This window comes from Lutra lutra, chromosome 4 (assembly GCF_902655055.1).
Source record: "Lutra lutra chromosome 4, mLutLut1.2, whole genome shotgun sequence".
NCBI lineage: Eukaryota > Metazoa > Chordata > Mammalia > Carnivora > Mustelidae > Lutra > Lutra lutra.
The window spans coordinates 20290046-20311324 of record NC_062281.1 but is presented as its reverse complement, the minus strand read 5'-3'; the positions used below and the strand labels follow the sequence as shown (position 1 = coordinate 20311324).

At 40.8% G+C, this 21279-nt stretch overlaps 1 protein-coding gene across 1 annotated transcript in view; it reads left to right on the top strand.

The window, feature by feature from the left end:
* Positions 1–2449: 2449 nt before the first annotated feature.
* Positions 2450–21279, top strand: part of DEPTOR (DEP domain containing MTOR interacting protein) — a 133303-nt gene continuing 114473 nt past the window's right edge. The window contains exon 1 of the mRNA XM_047725462.1: positions 2450–2746. Coding sequence (XP_047581418.1) covers positions 2625–2746 — 122 coding nt within the window. The 5' untranslated portion in view covers positions 2450–2624. The remainder of the gene's footprint in view (positions 2747–21279) is intronic.

The following is a 21279-nucleotide window of genomic DNA, read 5'->3' as shown; positions in this document are numbered from 1 at the left end:
TCTAACCCAGTCTCATATGCCGAAGAAAGGTTGAAACAATGACAGCAAACCAGTTCCCCCTTCCCATTCACGTGTACAGACACGGAAAACCCTTCTCGTTGAGCAAGAGAAGCAAATTCTGCTCTTTCTCACTGGAGCAGTACAAGGTGTTTTCCTGACTTGAATTTTTTTTTTCCCTTACGTCAAGGTGTTTTTTAAAATTGTAAACTTTCATGATAAAAGTTTTTTTTACCACAGTTTTTTAATCATAAACTATTTAACAAGAAAGTATTCCACAAAAAAATATTTCTTGGAATTTTTATTTTTCAGATGAAGTTGCCTAAATTTAAATGAAAACACAACTAGAGTGAAAGGAAGAAGAAGCAAAAGGCAATTGACAATAGTGATGATTTACAATATGTAGCCAGAGCTTTTAGGATAAAACACTGTTGAACAATGGATAATCAGAAATGTGTTATAATTTATTTTTAATTTTATAATTTTATTTATAATTTTAATTATAATTTTTTTTTCATTCTGCACTTCCAGAAAGCTTAAAATCATTAAGTAAAAGGGATTTAGGGGGGGCCAGGCCTGTACTTCTCCTTTCTTCATTTTCAATAATTATAATAATTTCAAAATAATAATTAAGTCAATAATTTAAATAATAATAATTTAAAAAATAATTAGAGATACTTTGAGAAAAGGTGTTTTGCCTTGCACAAAAACTCCTGGAAAATAATCTGACAAGAGTTTCTTCTCCTTCCTCTCTTTCTCTCTCCTCCTCCTTCGTCCTCTTCCTTTTCTTATTATTACAACCAATAAAGATATTAAAGAGAACAGCTTTTGAACACATCATATGCATGATAACTTTACATAATGTTATTAAACCACACAGCTTCCCTATAAGGTAGGAATTATTATTCCTGTCAGGAGATTGAGGCCCAGAGAAGGTAAGTAACTAGCATAAAGTTGCAAACTCTTGATATTCTATGTTATAGGATTAAACCATGAGGGACAGCCAGCTGTTAAACACATTAATTCTGGGACCTCTATTTCTGTTAAATGATTTTTATACTTCATGCAGAAGGAAGTTCTTAGAATAACATTCATTTGGAACTATATCTCACTTGCCCCACATGTTTGCCATAGGTTTATTTAAGGAGTTAAGGAAGTTAGATTATTTTTCTTGGAGAAAGCATTGCCTAATATCTATTGTTGAATTCACAAGGGAGTTGGACAATTGTTCTCTTTCTGGAGTGCGGTTGAGCATAACCTAGAGAGTCTGCAAATCCAGAGGTCAAGGGCTGCCTAACTGACTTTCCAGGCGTGAAATTTAGGCAAATCTCATCACCTTTCTATGCTTACGCTTTTCCACTGTAAGCTGACAATAAGAATACACAACTCTCAGGATTTTTGTGAGGGCAAAGTAAATAAAATAAACAAAGTGCTTAGCACCATGTAAAGCACAGAATAAATGCTTGATGAATTATAAATTTTAAGTTAGGTAATGATCTTGTAGAATAGTGGAAAAGCCTACAGTGATCTTTTTTAAAATAAATGACAAGAAGAAAACAGAACAACAAAATACAATAAACCAGAAGGATAGTGAGTATAAATACTTTTGAACAGCAGAATTGGTATAAAATACACAAAGAAGATTACTTGAAGATAATTTGCTTTTCAACAGCCTTCTCATTTTCATGTCTTTCCATGTAGTATTCACTAAAAAAAAAATTTACATTTACTTGTGAAGGTGCAGAGACTTATATATATGCAAAAATCATAAAAAGCTGCATAAAATGTCAACAGACAGATATCCCTTTACTATAATGACCTCTGCCATTCGCATTACTCTGTTTTCCTGTATACCAGGCTCTCACCCTGAATGAGACAGAATAACAGACCATTCATTTGGTATTAGTCAAAGTTCCTTTCATCTTCCCCATAGATGTCAACCAGTGGTATCCAGTTATTTTTATTTTGTAATGGAAGAAGCTGAGGATTAAGCACGTTTTGGTAAGAAATTATAGGTAGGAGCTGGATCCCAGGTCTGATTCCCAGGCCAGCGTTCTTTATTGACCACGCTATAAGGTAAGTAAGCTTTCTTGGGTGAAGAGGACTGGGACGAGAACAACGCCTAATTTCACGAATCCCTGCAGCGACGTGTATATCCCTATATCCTTCATTGTTCATTATTCAGCTATTTTGTTATTGTTTTTTACTCTGGCAATTTGGAGCATAGTCACTATAATAAAAATACCTTCACACTGGTCTAGTACTTCCTGGCCTGTCTCCAGGGTCCCACTGTATGGGCTCTGCGGGTTAACGCCTAGAGAGGTCACCTAACCTCCACCAGCACACACTCCGCAGAGCCGGAGCCCCGCCCAGATGTTTATATTTTCCTCCATTGGCCCCGCCCCCGACCACGCGGGGCTCCAGCCGCCGCCCGGAGCCAGAGTTCCTGGAGCAGACTTGCCTAGCGCCTCAGCCTACCCACAGGGATTCCCTCTCCAGCCAATCGCGTCTGAGCAACGGTACTGCCCCTAACAAAGATGGCGGGAGAGGCCTCCATGGGGGCAGGCTGATTTAACATCCAGACCCAGGGCGGCTAGGGAAGACAGCGGTAGCGGAGCGGCCCGGCCATGGAGGAGGGCGGCAGCGGCGGCAGCGGCGGCAGCGACAGCAGCACCAGCGGGAGTGGTGGGGCGCAGCAAAGGGAGCTAGAGCGCATGGCTGAGGTCCTGGTCACCGGGGAGCAGCTACGGTAAGGCGTGGGGCAGTGCGGGTGGGCGCGCTGTGGCACTGCCAGCCTGTGCCCAAAGCAGCCCCGCGCGCACATGCGCGTGGCTCGTGCCCTGCGACTTGCGCGGGGTTCCGGGACCGCTGGGGGCGCGTGGACGGTCGGCGTGGCTCCCCTGCCTAGCTGCTGCAGCCGGGCGCCCTGCGACTCCGCACGGGCGCCGGGCTCCGAGGGGGACGCGCGGGAGCTGGTGCTGCGCGCTGCGCCCCGGCCGCGCCGCTGCAGCCTCGCGCGCCGCAGACGCGCGCTCCCTCTTCCCGGGCACCTGGCGCTGCCAGGCCTCCTGGCTGCCAGGCGACCCCGAGTGCGTCCAGAGAGTGAGAGGGTGGGTGCGCAGCCCCCTGCCGCCTCCAGCCCCAGCCCCTCGACTCGTAGAGGGAAGGGCAAACCCAACGATTGACTTGATATTTTCCTTTCCGCTGGCAAGTCCTGCTTCACTCCTCTGACCCTCGGCGTTTTCATCTGTCTGTAAAACGAGGCTGATTGCCGGGACTGCCTTGACGGCGTGTTGTGGGGGGCTAAACCCCAGGTTCTGAAAAGCTGCCTATCGCGAAATTGGCACGGCCCCGTCAATCATCAGTAGCGTCCGCGAGGGGGCGTGGAGGCACCTTGTCCCGATGCCCCGCTGCTGTGCCAGCTTCCCGAGCGCGCACATTTGGGAGAGCAGAGTCCATGGGCTCCCGGCTGCTGCAAGAATTAGTAATTGACGGTCTCGCCGCACCCGGGACAGGCAGTGAACCCCAGATCCCGCCCCCACCCTCCCCCCCTTACCATTGGCATCCCATCCTGGTCCTTCTTGGAATCATGTTTGAGTAATGTGCTTCCACGGTCTGACCGGTTCTGCAGCTGCCGGTCGTGGGGTCATAAATCAGTTTGCCAGGAGAAGAAGAAGAAGAAGAAGAAGAAGAAGAAGAAGAAGAAGAAGAAGAAACAAACAAATAAACAAACAAAAAAACCTGGCTCTGAAGCGTTTGAGCCACAACTCGAGTGCCCTGGCCCAGCTGGCATGAGGCGCTCGCTGGTTCCTTCTAATGCTTGGCCTGAATCTCCAGGCTCATTTTGGTTTCTAAATGCTGTGTTTCAGGACGTTTAGGAGAGAGAATCTTTGGAAAGGTCCATGAAGGTTTAGTAACCACCCAGTTTGCAGCAGTTAGATTGAGGAAGTAAATATTGGAAGTCAGAGTTAGTTGAGTTTAACGTTACAAAAGGCAAATTGCACACTTCAATCCCTCCATGACTTTTACGTGTAGAGTCAAAATTAAAGGGAATGAAAGCTCGTTTTTCCTTCATCAAGAGTATTTCCTAATTGAATAAAAATCAAAAGCTTTCCTGATTCAGTCTGAAACAGTCACTTTTTAATAATTTATTTCCTCCTCCTTACTGTATCATCTTTTTCGAAGTCCTCATCGGGTACTTTTCTTTTCTTTTTTTTTTTTTTAAGATTTATTTATTTATTTTAAAAGGGATAAGGGAAGGAAGAGAGGGAAAGTTAAACAGACTCCTTGGTGAGACCCAGTCGAGGAGGGCTTGGATCTCACCACCCAGAGAGCAGGACCTAAGCCAAGAGTCTGACAATTAACCGACTGTGCCACCCAGGTACCCCTCATTTCTTCTAAAATAACAAAATCGGATGGTGCCTCTCTTTGGCCAGGAAGCACTTTCTCCCTCAGGAGGCAGCTTAAATGCCCTTTCTCTGGGGATCTCCAGAGCAGTCGTTACTCTCCTTTTCCCCAGCAGCCCTCTATACTAAGGTAGGACTGAAGGGGCCATGCTTAGCTTGTGGGTAAGAAGAGAGAAGGCTCTTTCCCTGGAGGCAGACCTGGGTTTGAATTTCTGCTCAGCACTTTGTAGCCAAGTCACCATTAGGTTGTTTTCAAGACCGACTTTTAGAGTAAATCTTGGTTTTACTACTTACTAGTGTGGGACCTTGAACAAGTTACTTAACTAAGATTGCTAGTCAACAGTGGAACTTAACTCAGTGTTGTTATGAGGATTAGATGAGTTAGTGCTGAGAGGAAGAGTGCCAGGTATATAAGGAAGCACCATGTCCGCGTTAGCTAGCATAGCTCTGTGACATTGGACAAGTTAACTCACTTCTCTGAGCCTTTGTTTCTTCATCTATAAAATGGAAATGCAGATAAGTACTTCATAGGGTTGTTGTGGGAATGTGCCCTTGAGCTTCTGTATTAATGAGCATTCAACAATGGTTGCTGGAATTAATCAGTATTACTGGTCTCTGTGCGTCACCACATGGGACTTCCAGCCAAGTGAGATCTGGCAGGAAGGATTGGGTGGTGGTTAGGAACATAGGGTATAGAATCAGGCTGCCTGGGTTCTTACTCTGCCTCCACATTTCATAGCTCTATCACTTTGGGGTCAATTTACTGATTCACTCTCTGGGCCTGTTTCCACATCTCTTGCAAGAATGTTGTGAAGATTAAATGAGATGTTCCATGTGAAGGCCTTAGAAAATGTTCACGCCTTAATTTTACTTTGCAAAATTGAAATCATTGCTTTTTAAAATCCCAATCATGTTAGCACTGTGTCTAGCGCATAGTTATTATTCAATAAATATTTGACGAGTACATGTGATTAAATATACAGATGAAATATTCAGAATTTAGGAATTTAAGTGTGCCCTGGCTTCTTGGTTACTGGAAGAGCCTCTCGTGAACGGGTGGGAAGGCATCCGTCTGCGCTGTCCCTGTCACAACGTGTCCTTGCATCCTTAGCGGCTTTCCCATAGTCTGACTGGGAGGACTTTGTGATGTACAGGGCACCTGCCTCTAACTGCTGCACACACAACTCCCTTTGTCCTCTCTTGGTTTCCCACTGCTTTCTTGGTCATCAGAGATAAGGCAAATGAACGTGGTAAGGAACCAGGACACCAAGGATTGGGATTTGAAATAAAAAATTTGGCTTCCAGGTCCAACTCTGTGCATTTTATTTATTTAATGCCATATATATATATATATAATATGTATATTGTGTATGCATATATACATAATATTGTATATAATATATGTGCTATATATATAATTATATAACATATATATTTATATAAATAAATGCATTTATTTAATGCTATATATTAAACACAATAATATTTACTAGTAATGAAACACACATGTGTATGTATGTTTGTATGTACTTTTAAACATTTTTCCTTGGTCAAGTCAGCCTCTCTGGGCCTCAGTGCTCTTACCAGCAAAATGGGAATTGATAATATCCTTCCACATAAGGTTTGTGATGTTGGATCAAATGGGCTAGAATATGAGAGGGAACTCTGTAAAATAAGCCATAAACCAAGATTTAGTTATTGTTATGATTATTGTAAGCTCCAGGTATGAAATTGAGGCCTGGCTCCACAGTCCTGACACCTTGAAGGGCCGTTGGTTGCATAAAGACATGAAATTAACTAGCAAACTTAGAAACATCTCCTGCTTCCTTTTCCAGCCTGACTGTGGGTTCCTTTTCCTAATCTCATCATTCTTTCCCTTTTCATAAGAGATTTTACTTCCTTGCCCAGTGTATCTTTATGGTTTTGCATCTTAAAAAAGCATTTGGATACCACTCTATACTGACACGATGTCTGCAGTGAAAGAGATATATCATAACCAGTGTTCACAAAGTTGTGGAGAAGTTGAAGCCTTCATACACAGCTGGTGGACGGTAAAATGATGCAGTCACTTTGGAAAACAGTCTGGCATTTACTCAGTGATAAAACATAAAGTTAACATAAGGGCCAGCGATTTTACTCCTAGGTAGTCAAAAGAAATGATAACATATGTCCACATAAAAATTTATAAACAAGTGTTCACAGCAGCATTATTCATAATAGCCATAAACAACAGCTCAGGTGTCCATCTGCTGGTGGATGGATAAATATCCACGCAATGGATTATTATTTGGCATAAAAAGAAATACAGTAGGGAGGCATGCTACAACATGGATGAACCTTGAAAACATGCTGAGAGCAGGGATACCCGGGTGGCTCAGATGGTTCAGCGTCTGCCTTCAACTCAGGTCATGATCTCCAAGTCCTGGGATCAAGTCCTACGTTGGGGACTCGGCTTCTCCTCGCCTGCTCATGCTCTCTCTCTCTCCCTCTCCCTGTATCTCTCTCCCTAATTCATAAATAAAATCTTAAAAAATAAATTTAAAAAAAGAATATATGCTGGGAGTGAAAGCGGAAACAAGAAGCCAGATATCATATGACTCCACTTTTATGAAATGTCCATAATAGACAGATCTATAGAGACAGAGAGTGGTTGCCAGCAGCCGTGGGGAAGGAGAATGGAGGGTGAGTACTCATGGGTATAGAGTTTCTTTTGGGGATGATGAAAATGTTATAAAATTGTTTGTGGTTATGATTTCATAACTCTGGGGATGTACTTAAAATCATCACATTATAATCATCAAATGGGTGAATTATGTGGTATGTGATTTACATCTTAACAAAAGCATTACAAAAATGGATGGATTTGGATGACACATTTTATTACAGAGTGATAAAGACAAAATATTAGAAGTTTTAAAGTAAACTTTTGCTTTTTGGATTGGCCAAAGAATGCAATGATATTTATCATTAACTCAGTAACACATTATTACCACACCAAATGGGACTGATATTTTACATATATATTTTTATAGTATCATTCTTGATACAGAACAGAAAAGGTGCCATGAGTAGTTGAGAAAATCTCAGAACATTCCTCATTTGAAGATAATTAACCATATATAAATAATTCATGAAGGGAATTTCATATTATGAATTTTCAAGTCATTGGTATTTTTACGTGCCCTATGCATGTCTTTTATCCTGAAATTTGCCGTGCACTTGTAACTATGACACTCTAATTAAGACACCCCAAATGCATGTCATGTTTCTTCTCTAAGATAATCCCAGAGATACTTTCCACAAAAGTGGTGTTTTTTTTGTTTGTTTGTTTTAAAGATTTTATTTATTTATTTGAGGGAGAGAGAGTGAGAGAGAGCATGAGGGGAGAAGATCAGAGGGAGAAACAGACTCCCCATGGAGCTGGGAACCCGATGCAGGACTCGATCTCCAGACTCTGGGATCGTGACCTGAACTGAAGGCAGTTGCTTAACCAACTAAGCCACCCAGGCATCCATGAAAGTGGTTTTTGATAGAGTGTTGTAATAATAAGTTTGTGTTGGGTTTCACTGTTCTCTTTGTGTTGATGGTAGGCATGATAATAATAACAATAAGAGTCACTTCTATGGCATTTATTACCTGCCAAAGAGATATATGCATGAGTGTGTGTATACACGTATACACATATATGCCTTTAATATATATATTTATATAACATATACATATATATTTTTATTTTTAGTATATAAAATATAAATATAAACATTTATATTTTATATATATGTATATCTATCTTTAATCTACATATTGACTCCTTATAGAAGATGTGCTTATCACCCCATTTTATAGATGAGGAAACTGAGAAACAGAACATTTAAACTAACTGGCCATAGGTTATCCAGCCATAAAGTGGTAGAGCCGAAGTCCCTGCACTTAGGCAGGATGCTAGACTACAGTTTAATGTGTCATCAGCTAAGCAATTTAGAGGGTTACAAAACGTAATGATAAGACAAAAAATGGATTCCTTGTATAAGATTTGTCACATTCTAGTGTGACATCTTTTTGCAAACAAAAAGTAGACAAGGATTTTTTTCCATTCTGTTGGGAAAAATCCAATTTATTTCTGGAAGTGTTTATGTTTTGGCAAGATAGAATGGTCACTTCCTCTACTAACTATTAAATCGCTTGCCATGTGGTTTTGAAAACTTACTTTGGACTCCACTCATTCTAAATTTGTAATCATTTAATGGGAAGATAAATTGCAGTTCACAATTTTGCCAGCTGTGGGGATAAAAGTGGAGTGGGGAGGAGAATTAAGAAGGTAATGAGGGATGCTTAATTAAGAGAGAAAACATTTCAAGCATTCCAGTTATGCTCATCTACCTAGACTAAATACGTGAATTACAGCAATCTCATACAATCACTAAAGTGGGTTCCTCACAAGCAATTTATTAGGCGATGAGTTTTAGCTGCATTGTAAGAAACTGTATTTCTTTCAAATTGTTTGACGTATTTGCCTTTTTGCTATAACAGACTGCCTTTCCAGACTCTTACAGACTTGCTATTGCTTTTTCATAAAAGCACGTTCAGCAAATATTGAATTGATTTCCCAAATTTGCAAATGTTTACGCAGTATGCAGGTAAAAGGTAAGAATCAGCTCATTGAACCAAAAACCAAGCTACAAATAAAATAAATAGGAGATAAGGAATTTAGAGCATGCAGAGGAGAAAAAGGAGAAATAGTTCATTTCCTTGCATTTTGAACTTAAGGAATTTTACATTCGACATGGAGATTGTCTTAGGGGGTAGCCCCTCTTGGAAGCCATTAATATGGAAGCTTTGCTCACTCTACTAGACACTGTAACTAAGGAAATAGTAGGAAACCACCACCCAGAAGCTACTACTAGATTTTAGCTAATAATAAAATAAATGAAATAAAATATAAATAAATAATAAAATATATAATAAATATAAATAGATAAATATATATTTATAAATATTTATATATAACATACACTGTATATTTACATAAATATAATATATAAATAAATACAAATAAATACAATATATAATAAATATAAATAAATAATAAAATATATAATAAATAATAATGATAAAATATATTTAGTTATAGTTTTAAAATAAAATAAATTAATTAAATAAAATAGATAAAATAATACAAGGGGAACACTTTTATTCTTCTCCATAGCAGAGATATCCTCGAGTCAGGAAATCGCTGCCTATTTGGTTAAAGAAAAGGAGGGAGGTCTCTAGGAAATAGAGTCACTGTATTTGGAGTCAGTGCAGAAAAGCTTAGTGTAGAGCGTTAACTGCCTTTGAATCAGGGGCTCTTCCAACATACAGACTCTATTCCAGTGAACATCTTTTCTGCCTCACAATTTGGATGAGAGCTTAGGGAGCAGAACCCTGGTACAGAGCAGACCCTCGGTAATGACTCATTTCTTACCAGCAGAGAGCATTGGAAATACTTTGTCACGTTGCGCAAAAAGCATCATGCAAATAGAAGACATTTGGTAAGCCCTCCATAAATGACTGTGGAATTATTTTATACCCGTATGGATGTATTCTCGTGTAAATCCTTTTCTGAAATGACTAGGGTGTTAGTTGTGAACAAGTAATATATTTGTGTTTTCTCAAAGGCAAATGCTGATAGTTAAGTCATGGCTTCCATCTCTCAGAATCAATAAACCTGCAGATAAGTTAAACACCTCTCAAAAGAAGAGAATGTAAGCAGGAGGAACATTGTTCTCCTCTCCTGTTGTTTCCAGTATTCATTTTATCGGGACCTCATTAGGTATATATTAAGGGGCCTTTACTAAGGGGCCTTTATTCTTTTTTTCCTTTTTTAAAAACTATTTTTACTAACAAATAATGTATTATTTGCCCCAGGGGTACAGGTCTGTGAATCATCAGTCTTACACATTTCACAGCACTCACCATAGCCCATGCCCTCCCCAATGTCCATAACCCAGCCACCCTGTCCTATCCCCCCACCCCCCAGCAACCCTCAGTTTGTTTTGTGAGATTAAGAGTCTCTTATGATTTGTCTCCCTCCCCGGTCCCATCTTGTTTCATTTTTCCCTTCCCTACCCCCCACAACCCCCTGCACTGCCTCTCAGATTCCTCATATCAGAGAGATCATATAATTGTCTTTCTCTGATTGACTTATTTCACTCAGCATAATACCCTCTAGCTCCATCCACCTCATTGCAAATGGCAAGATTTCATTTCTTTGGATGGCTGCATAGTATTCCATTGTGTATATATACCACATCTTCTTTATCCATTCATCTGTTGATGGACCTCCAGGTTCTTTCCATAGTTTGGCTATTGTAGACATTGCTGCTATAAACATTCGGGTGCACGTGCCCCTTCGGATCACTACATTTGTATCTTTAGGGTAAATACCCAGTAGTGCGATTGCTGGGTCATAGGGTAGCTCTATTTTCAACTTTTTGAGGAATCTCCATGCTGTTTTCCAGAGCGACTGCACCATCTTGCATTCCCACCAACAGTGTAGGAGGGTTCCCTTAAGGGGTCTTTATTAAGGGGCAGCTCCTAAATGTTGGTTTCTATGAGGTCAGTGACTAGGAAAAAACAGACGAAACAATGGCCAACCCTCTTTCTACACAGGTCATCACTCTTCTTTATGCTCCTCTCCCTGTCCCGAGGAGTGGTGGACTCTAGAACTAAGATCGAGATCCTTCTTCCAGTATTTATCAGCCTGATCCATACTTGGAAGAAAGCTCATGTCAGTGACTGGTTTTTGTGGATTATTATGTACTTGGGTGGGGGGGATAACAGTGGAGACAGCATGGGGACAGAGGGCTTCGCAGGCCAGACAGCATGCTGGCAAGCAGCTGTCCCTGGTGGCCATCAGGGGCTGTGGGATCTATGTTCATCGGGTCTGGATGGGATAGCTGCAAGAGAGAACCCTGACTTATGTGGCTATGCATAAAGAATCACTTTTTTGGTAGCTTTTACAATACTTCGAAGGTTGGATAGGAGAGATGAGATGAAGTGAGAGAAAACATATCCGGGAGGGTGGGACAAGATCTTCTTTTGTGTCTGCAGTTTACAAATGAACAGCTGTGGCTAGGGTGTGGCAAGAGGGGACAAATGCCAGGGCCGCCAGCTCAGGGAAGCCGATGGCAGCTGCACAGAAGGTAGGAGGAGGTAGTCAGCAGTGAGTGTCCTCAGAGAGGCTCAAATCTGCCCACCCTTATCCCTCAGCTGCTCCTGGTGCTTCTGGTGGTGGTGGTGATCGTTTGCTTATGAGTTTTAATGCTGACAATACAGTCTCCCTGAATACTTGTTCCTACCCATTTCTGATTCTGATATTTGCCCAGAGATTCCTTTTATGGAGGCGAGCTGTGGCCCAGCACCCACCTAGATCTCGGCCTCATGTAGATCATCCAGCTCGGACAGGCTCTGCTTGGGGTGGTGGAATGATTTCTGCTCTGGAGAGCTGAGCAGGGGACATTGTGGGCAGATCAGGCAACAGTCAGAGGACAAGTCCCCACACAGCGGCTCCTCTGATCTTGACATCAGGTGTAAGAAACAATTGAGCATTCTGATGAGCACTCTTTCAGGAAGAGGGAAAGTCTCATTTCATGTGATCCTGTTTTCATCCGGGTTGGGTGAGTCACTGCATTTTATTATGTGTGAAGGTTGGCCATTTTCTAACAAGCTATGAGATTTGGGAAGAATATGCCACGAGTGTTGTATTGACAGAAAGAGCACGGAGGATTGGGAAGGGGGGGGTAGTATAGAGATACGTAATTATGTGTGGGTCTAAGAGCAACCATTCTCTTATCCTTCCTAGAAGAATATATGAAAGTGCAAATTTAATGGGCAAGTATGTTAAGAAAGGGTTGTATTTTTTTCACATTAAAGAAGAGTTTAGCACATATTTCTTTTGGGTATCCTGGGTCAGTTTGCTATCTGTCATGCGATCAATCCTCTTATAAGATTTGCCTGCTATTTCCAGGCACATACAGTGAATGCAGCAAAGTGTGAATTACTTGGGTTGTAAGTCATTCCTGCTTCCTTTCCTCTTCCTTGGGAGGAAAGGAGAATGGAATCAACTTGGATCTTCTTTTCACTGAGTTCTCAAAGTTCTACTTACCTTTTTATTCTCTAACTTTTCCATGAATGAAAGTGACTTTCACAGAATATATTCATGGCAAAAAGCAAGAAGTTAGTCCCTGTGGTGGTATGAGTATGTCTTACACTGAGCCATAGAATGCCCCTTATTTTGTGTTCAGTTAAGCTGTGATAAGGTAGATTAAAACAGGGCTTTACCGAAGCTCCCACTTATTGTGCTATTTTCCTTCTTAAGGACTGACAATGAAAAGCAGTTTTAGAGATGAGGTTTTAAGGCAGTATGATCTAATGCATAACCACGCTTCCTTTTCCTTCACATTTGTTAGAATTTATTTTGTTAGCAACTAGGTCACAGACTCTGATTGTCAGACAGAACAGTGGGTAGAACCTAAGCCATCATGGGAGGGTATGAATGGACCTTGGTTGCCATGATAAAGAACACTTTACTGTACTTACAAGAGCTGAGAGATATCACAAAGCATTTTAAGGACATACACGTGTAAAGAATAAGAGCTTTTTCCTCCAACGGTTTATCATGAAACATTCCAAACATACAGAAAAGTTAAAAGAATTTTACAGCGCATACCTTATACCTACCACTTAGATTCCACAATTAACATTTTATCATGTTTGCTTTATCACATAACTGTTTTTCTATCCCTCCTTCTGTCCAACTTATCATTCTTGTCTACTTGGGAGTGAGTTGCAGACTATAATATACTTCCCCTAAAACCTTCAACATGCAATTTACTAATATTCACTATTTGTTTTCTGAACAAATGAAGACTGAAGAGATAGAGAGGTTGGATGCCATCAATGATTAGCAGAAGTCTTGAGCTTTGATGTTTGGGGACCATCTTAACTCACAGATTCACAAGATATTACAGCAAAGCAAAGCTCTTCACTGGTAGTCTTGGGCTTAACCATCTGTAATACTGTGGCAAGGAAGATGCCTTTATCCTGCCTGCCATAAGTCCCCTTGGGGAAGAGGAGGGGTCACAGCTGTTGTACTTTGGAGAAGGGTTCATTGAATGTTGGGGAGATCAGCACAATGTCCTCAACAAAAGGTAATTTGGGGTCAATGAGAGATCAGTGAAAAATTTTTAAGCAGAGTACATTAAACCAAGACTTTCAGAGAAATAACTCGGAGTCCAGAGCAGGGAGCTGATGCAGAAAAGAAGAAAGTGTCCATAGGAAAGCCACAAGAAAGACACAGCATAAGAAAGATTAGGAGACATTGGTACTTCTTGGACTCTGTGGCTTTCAACATAATTTCCCCTATAAACCACCCCAGCATGATGGTCACCTCTTCAGCCACCAGATGCTTTCTCCCTCATCTCCTACCCCTCACCACCTCTGATTGGAATATATGCCTCTAATACTTCTTGGCAATAGAAGTAAAATCGAATTCTCAACATCTGGCTGGAATGCAAGTGGTTCAAGGTCAAATCACAAAGAATTATTTCTGTATCCACCGGATTTTGATGATTTTCCAAGGAACCCCTCCATCCAGAGAAAGTCAAGGCCATATAAAAGTCATCGCTTTGTTTAAGCAAAGTTGTTTTGGGGATAATGAAGATGTAGATTTTTTTTGGAAAAGGCGCGAAACACTTTTTTTACTTACATATCTCAACTAAGAAAGGTTTTTCATGTCCCATGTTCAGTATATTTTGCCAATTTCCCCCCTCTGTTCTCCATAAATTGGAAATGGGAGTTAGCTTTGGTTATCAAGCAGGCAGGTTTTTCTCCACTATTAATGTGGTTTGAGCTTATATTTCAGTGTACATTGTGTTGACCTTACAATAGTGACTTTGGCATTGATTTCCTTACTACATCTTACCATAAAGATAATTAATAGGAATAAATCCAATTAAAAGTGGTATGATTCTCAGATAATATAGTATGAATTTAGCCTTTTATTCTTCAGAATGATTGGCATATGCACAAATGTAGCAAAGCTTCTGTACTCAAGTGCTGATAAAAAAAAAAAAACACCCTGTGATATCACAAGTGTGATTTTTCTTACACCCGTGTTCACTACCAAAGAGAGCAGCTCCAGTTAAACCCATCAAGAAACATCCATGAAATCTAAGAAGCTGGGCTTGGAGCCAACACATTTGTCTACACGTTTGCCTTTTGCTGACTTTGCACCAATGAGGGCATTAAGCCAAGAAGGGCAGAGTCTGATTACCGGGGACATCACTGTAACTTGCAATTACATCTGTCAAGCAAAAGGTGTAGTAGTCAGGGGTGGGAATTCCTTACCAACCACTATTCCAAGGCGGTAGGATTTGTTGAGCCGTTTCATTTATTCCGGGACAGAATGATTTCAGTATTTACGTCGTTAATTAACCAGAGGGAATCTCTTCAGCTGTCTTCCTGTTAGCTTCATTTTGGGTGGAGATTTTGTTGCGAGATAATCTCCTTTCCAAAAGGGGAACCCTGAAGAGAGGAAGTTGGTTTGGCTATTTGTCAGCAGTTCTGGAAGAATGTTTACCCAGGGAGGAGTCTGAAAACTGTGAGAATGTGGGGGCTTATCTGGACGTGTCTGATTCTTTTTTGGACCGCCACCATCTATATGCTAAGACTTTCTGGCTGAAGCAGGCCTCCAGAGGGTCCTTGGGAGAGTGGTAGTGACTTCTTCAGGGTCTCCTTTCCCTCAATTCTTGTGATTCAGAACATCTTCCACAATCTGGAATTCCTCTGCTTCATCAGTGCTCCTCCGTTGACCCTCTTGCTTCTACCAGAGGAAACTTCCAGTAGCCAAGATGCAATGTGTTCTTTATGAGCTTCTAAACATGTGGCTGGGGCAGGGTGGGTGGGAGGAAGACTCCATCAGCACAGCACTCGTACTTATGGAATCTCAGATACATCTGGGGAGATCATTGCAATCTTTGTTGGTAGCTTATGTGAAACGAAATTTCATTATAAAATTTAGCCTAGTGGTCCTTAAAGGAACATCCCCCTCTAACGTGAGAATTGGTTTGACTTTGTAGTAAAAAATGCTATTCGTGGGGACGCCTGGGTGGCTCAGTTGGTTGAGCAGCTGCCTTCGGCTCAGGTCATGATCCCAGCGTCCTGGGATCGAGTCCCACATCGGGGTCCTTGCTCATCAGGGAGCCTGCTTCTCCCTCTGCCTCTGCCTGCCATTCTGTCTGCCTGTGCTTGCTCTCTCTCCCTCTCTCTCTCTGACAAATAAATAAATAAAATCTTAAAAAAAAAAAGCTATTCGTGGTGGGGCATAGCAACAGTTATTTAAATGCATTGTCTGGGGAGTTCTGAGAGCTGGGCCTTCCTGGGGATTCTAGTACAACCTGTAGCAAAGAGAACACTTATTTAAAATTATACTGTAGTCTGTTCAGACACTTGTTCAAAGGTTACATTTGAAAATTGAGTGAGGGGCGCCTGGGTGGCTGAGTTGGTAAGCAGCGAACTCTGGATTTTGGCTCAGGTCATGATCTCAGGGTCCTGGGATTAAGCCCCACACTGGACTCCCTGCTCAGTGGGGGGTCTGCTTCTCCCTCTCCATCTGCCCCAGATTTTAAGATTTATTTTAGGTTTAAATCAAATCTTAAAAAAAAAAAAAGAAAGAAAAGAAAAATTCAGTTAGTCAATTAAAACCAAGAATGCAGACATTTTATAGTATTAGGCCCTGAGTCCTTGACAATCAAATCTTATCTGTACGACCTCGCATGCCTTGCATGGCAGAAGGATTGTTAATGCAAAGTGTGTGTTTCTCATAGGGGCAGGTGTTTTCTTTTCCAAGAGTCCCTATGTCCAAGTTTGATAATTCTCCTGGAGAAGGGGTCAAGGTGATTGACTGCAGACCTATCTTCCTTTCCCCTTCAGACCTTTAGGAATGGCAGGTGTCAGCAAAAGATGACACCTTCTAAAGGGAAAGTCCAACTCTCATTGCCAAACTTCTTCCAGTGACACAAGAGGATGGCTGCACCTCTTGGTTTGAGTCTTCCCATCGTACCTTACAGACTTCCATCAAGGCCTCCACAGCACTTTCTGTTTTTGTCCCTCTTGTGTGTGGGGGGGGCAGGGTGGGGTGAAGGTGAATACCATGTTTCATGGTGTGGATTAAGGACACTTTTCCTAGGGACCCATACATGGAAAAAAGTCAGCAAGGAGGGACACAGTCCTTATTGTCCTACCAAAAGTTGGCCATGAGCTGAAGCTGCCTGGCATGCAGTCTGTTTCTATTCCGTAGGATGGACCCTATCCCTTTGCTGCATGACCTTCTTGTATTGTGAACTCAGGCACCAAGAAGTCCGACCTGGGGAACAGCAGGTGCCCAGCAGCTGGAGACCTTGGGGGCTTGTTTGAAGTTACGGCCAGGAAGGGAGGCCACCAGTCCTAGAGGAAGCTGGGTTTGGGTGCAGCCACTCCTGCTGGGGAAAGGTCAGGCTCCCAGTCTCAGCCAGCTCACTGCCTGGCAAAGCAATCTGGGCCTCTGAGGTCACGGCCAGACTTCTTGTGTATCCCTCCACAGGTAACAGAGCCGTACTCTTTGAGGTGAGGTCTGCTGCCTTGTTTAATCTTAGGTCCAGAATTTAGTGCGTAAACTCCAGGAAGAGGCACAGCGTATTTTAATGCTGAAGTGCATTTTGTCTTACTCTGAAGTTTGGAAACCAGGACTTCAAGTGTTACTTTATCTTATAAGGTAAAGCTTTAGGGTGTTCGGTTCACAGGTGAAGCTAGGTTACACCTTCTAACCTCTGACTCTCTTTAATTGCTCACCACTGAGCTTCCATCCGTTTTCCTTCTGCCAAGGTACGTGGACAAATCATCCCTCAGCAGCAGAGTGTAAGCTTTATTACTGCGCTATTTGCTGTGATATTCGTTGGTTTGGTGTTGGTTTGATTTTCTTTTAGCCTTCTCAATAAATAATAACAGTCATTACAATAATAACCAGTCTTTATTGAACCCGACTGTGTGCCAAATAGTGTGGTAAGCATTGTATATGAATTGTATCATTTAATCCTTGAGTAGGTATCATTAGTCCCATGTTCAAGATGGGGGCAGACAGGCTTACAAAGTAAGAAACTTGTCCAGGGTTGCAAGATTTACAAAGTAAGAAACTTGTCCAGGGTCACAAGATTAGCCAAACAGAAGAGCTGGGCTTTGCAACACCACAGCGCTCCATCAAAAGCCATGCTCTTAGAGTTTGCAGGTGGAGGAAACAGCTAGACTCAACCCCAAGCCACTGGAGCCTGGAGTTCAGATTCAGAGAATGCCCCAGCTGTTGTAGGTGTACTGCCTGGACCTTGGAAATTTGACTTGTCTCAGAATGTTTGTGTCTGTGTTGAGTAAAAATGAAATTTTCATATGCTATAAGAATTATAGCAAGTTGGTGCAGCCACTTTGGGAAACAGTGTGGAGATTCCTTAAGAAATTAAAAATAGAGCTACCCTATGACCCTGCAATTGCACTACTGGGTATTTACCCCAAAGATACAGATGTGGTGAAAAGAAGGACCACCTGTACCCCAATGTTCACAGCAACAATGGCCACAGTTGCCAAACTGTGGAAAGAGCCAAGATGCCCTTCAACAAATGAATGGATAAAGAAGATGTGGTCCATATATGCAATGGAGTATTATGCCTCCATCAGAAAGGATGAATACCCAACTTTTGTATCCACATGGACGGGACTGGAAGAGATTATGCTGAGAGAAATAAGTCAAGCAGAGAAAGTCAATTATCATATGGTTTCACTTACTTGTGGAGCATAAGGAATAACACGGAGGACATGGGGAGATGGAGAGGAGAAGTGAGTTGGGGGAAGTTGGGAGGGGGAGACGAACCATGAGAGACTGTGGACTCTGAGAAACAAACTGAGGGTTTGGGAGGGGAGTGAGGTGGGGGGTTGGGTGAGCCTGGTGGTGGGTATTAAGGAGGGCACGGATTGCATGGAGCACTGAGTGTGGTGCATAAACAAAATCTTGGAACACTGAAAAAATCAAATTAAAAAAAAGAATTATAGCAACTACATACATGAAAATGATGAATAGCAATGTTAATCCCTTTAAAAAGTAATGAAGAAATACTTAAAGATACAAAAAGCCTGGCTCAGTTGTGTGAATAATTAACTAATTTCCACTACACTGTGTGCCTAATTATCAGGAAACATATTGATGGAATATGTCAGATTGACTTCTGTGTGTTTTATCATAAGATAAGAGTAAATACACCTCACCTGTGGATTGTTTATTAACCAGAAATGGAAGTTCTGGAAGGTGAATACAGCTGGTCATATTTTAGTCTGTAGAAGGAAACTTATTTATTGCTGCTTTTCTATGTTTTGAAATTCTAGAAAATGCACATCCCTAAGCTTATGTTTTACACATAAGGAATAGATTAGGCAGCAGAATCTCACGCAAGAAACATTTTTAAATGTTCCAAATATTATTTGGGACATTGTAGATTGAGGCCTTTTCAAGGTATTGCTCAATTTCTGTTTAGAGCTAAAATTAATTTTTACTTAGTCAACTATAGATCCTTACCTTAGACCCTAATATAGAGCCTTTGATTCACTGTTTTTCAGAGTGGAAGTTGAAATAGGGGGAAAAAAAAATCCTGGACATTTAGTCCAGGCTCCCTTGCTTCATTTGTAGGAATGGATTAGACAATAATTTTATGACTGTAACTTATTTTTTCACACTAGAACTTGAGATTTGGTGGAAAATGGGTTCCAGAGTTTAGATGTTGATTTTTGGATTAGAAGAAAATAGAAGGGTTTGGGGAATCTTGGATTCAAGACAGAATGAGTATAAAGATTTTCTCTGGTAACAGGGGATATGCAGGCATAATGCTAGAATTTTCAAGTATCCTAAGACAAGACTTGCTTGTCTTAGGATAGGTTAGCAGAGGAGGGGATAAGGAATATTTATAGGAGGTTATGCAGTCTTGGCCTGGGTTCTTGAATAAATGGACTATCTCAGGAGATTCTGGGCTCTAAGTATTCGCTCTTATTGACTAAATCAATTTAAAGTTCTGTTTCCTTTTCTATAGAATGGGAAGAAAAATAGGGTCCTTGAAGTAACGTGCCTGTAGAGTTCTTAGATTAAGGCCTAGCGTGTAAGGAACATTCATTGTTAGTTGTTGTTATTACTATCAGTAATAGTGACCACATCAACATGGCTCAAAGTTAACATTCTGAAAGCACATTTTCGGCTATTATGAAATGAGAGTGTACATATTTATTCATGATGTTGAAAACATGAATTATTAAGTGATATATTAAAAATCAAACATGTATATTGGGAATAAGCAAAACTACGGCTAGTGGGGCATATCTGGCCCACTGCTAGAAATAAAGTTTTATTGGAACATAGCCATGTCTTTTCATTTATGTATTGTCTATGGCTGCTTTTATGCTATAATAACAGAGTTAAGTAATTACAAATGAGCCTGTATGGTTTCCAAAACCAAAAGTCTTTGTTATCTGGTCTTTTATAGAAAAATTTGCCAGCCCTTAATTATATATCAAAGAGAGGAGTTGTGTGTGTATGTGTGGTTTGTGCATAGTTGTATTTAGGGACACCTACCTTCAGAAACTGATGACATTCTTCCAAATGAGAGATGAGTATTTTGCAAATTTATAAATTGATTTTGAGAAGCTTTGGTGTTCATTACTTTCCTTTACTTTTTTAAAAGACTTGTATTTTATAGTAGGAAACTAAGTTTAGAAACATTCTGATTTTTTGATTGGGGATAAAGACTTGATTCACGATAAAGAGCCCTAAACTATTTGTTTTCTAATTATTTTGTCCCCTCACGGATGCCTATTATTTGTTCCACTGATACAGAATATGACATTAATAACAAATACGCAGCTGTAGACTAATGGTTGTTCTCTGTGCAGTTTTGCCAAAAGCCCATATTTTGGTAAAACCCATATCAAGACTGTGTATTGCTGTTTTAACCAAATGTGAAATACTGGCTTTATTTCCTCCCCTCCTTTTTTTAAATCTTTGCCCACCCTCTGTCAGTTACTATGAATTTCCAAATAGTATTATAGGTATAAAGTCCTATTACTCTTTAATTCTTCCTTATCCTGTGATATAAGGCTTTCTTCCTTTTTTTTTAAATTTCATTTATTTATTTATTTACTTTTAGGGGACTAGGGAGAGGAGAAGAGGGAGAGGGAGTGAGTATCTTAATCAGGTTCCACACAAACCTTGGAGCTCAATATTGCCGTTACATCTCACAAGACCTGAGATGAAATCAAGAGTTGGATGCTTTACCCACTGAGTCACCCAGGGAAACCAATCATTGGTAGACTTATAAAAAAAAATATGTTGGAAATGCTGTTGTACTAAATCCCTTTTATGTGTATGGCTGCAGATTATAATGACCTAGCCACATTGGTGAGTATCATAAGGTGACCAATGGTATATTAAGAGCAATGGGCTTTAGAATTCTGATGGCTACTAGTCATTTTCTATTTATAATTCTACTGAATCTAACAAACTCTAAGCAGCAATGTTGATGTTGTCCAGACAAATAAGGATGGTTATTATTAGGATAGGAATCACTGGTGGCATGAAGAACAGAGAATAACCCCTTTCTGAAGGTCATCAAAATATAACAGAACCACCACAGTTCTAATAACATGTCCGTCTACTGTAGGTGGAAATGGAAACTCACAAAACCATAGCTATGACAAGTATTGGCTTTAACCCAGGAATGCTCCACTTTTAAGAGTGCTAAATTAATTTGTTTCCATATGATTCAGTGTTTAT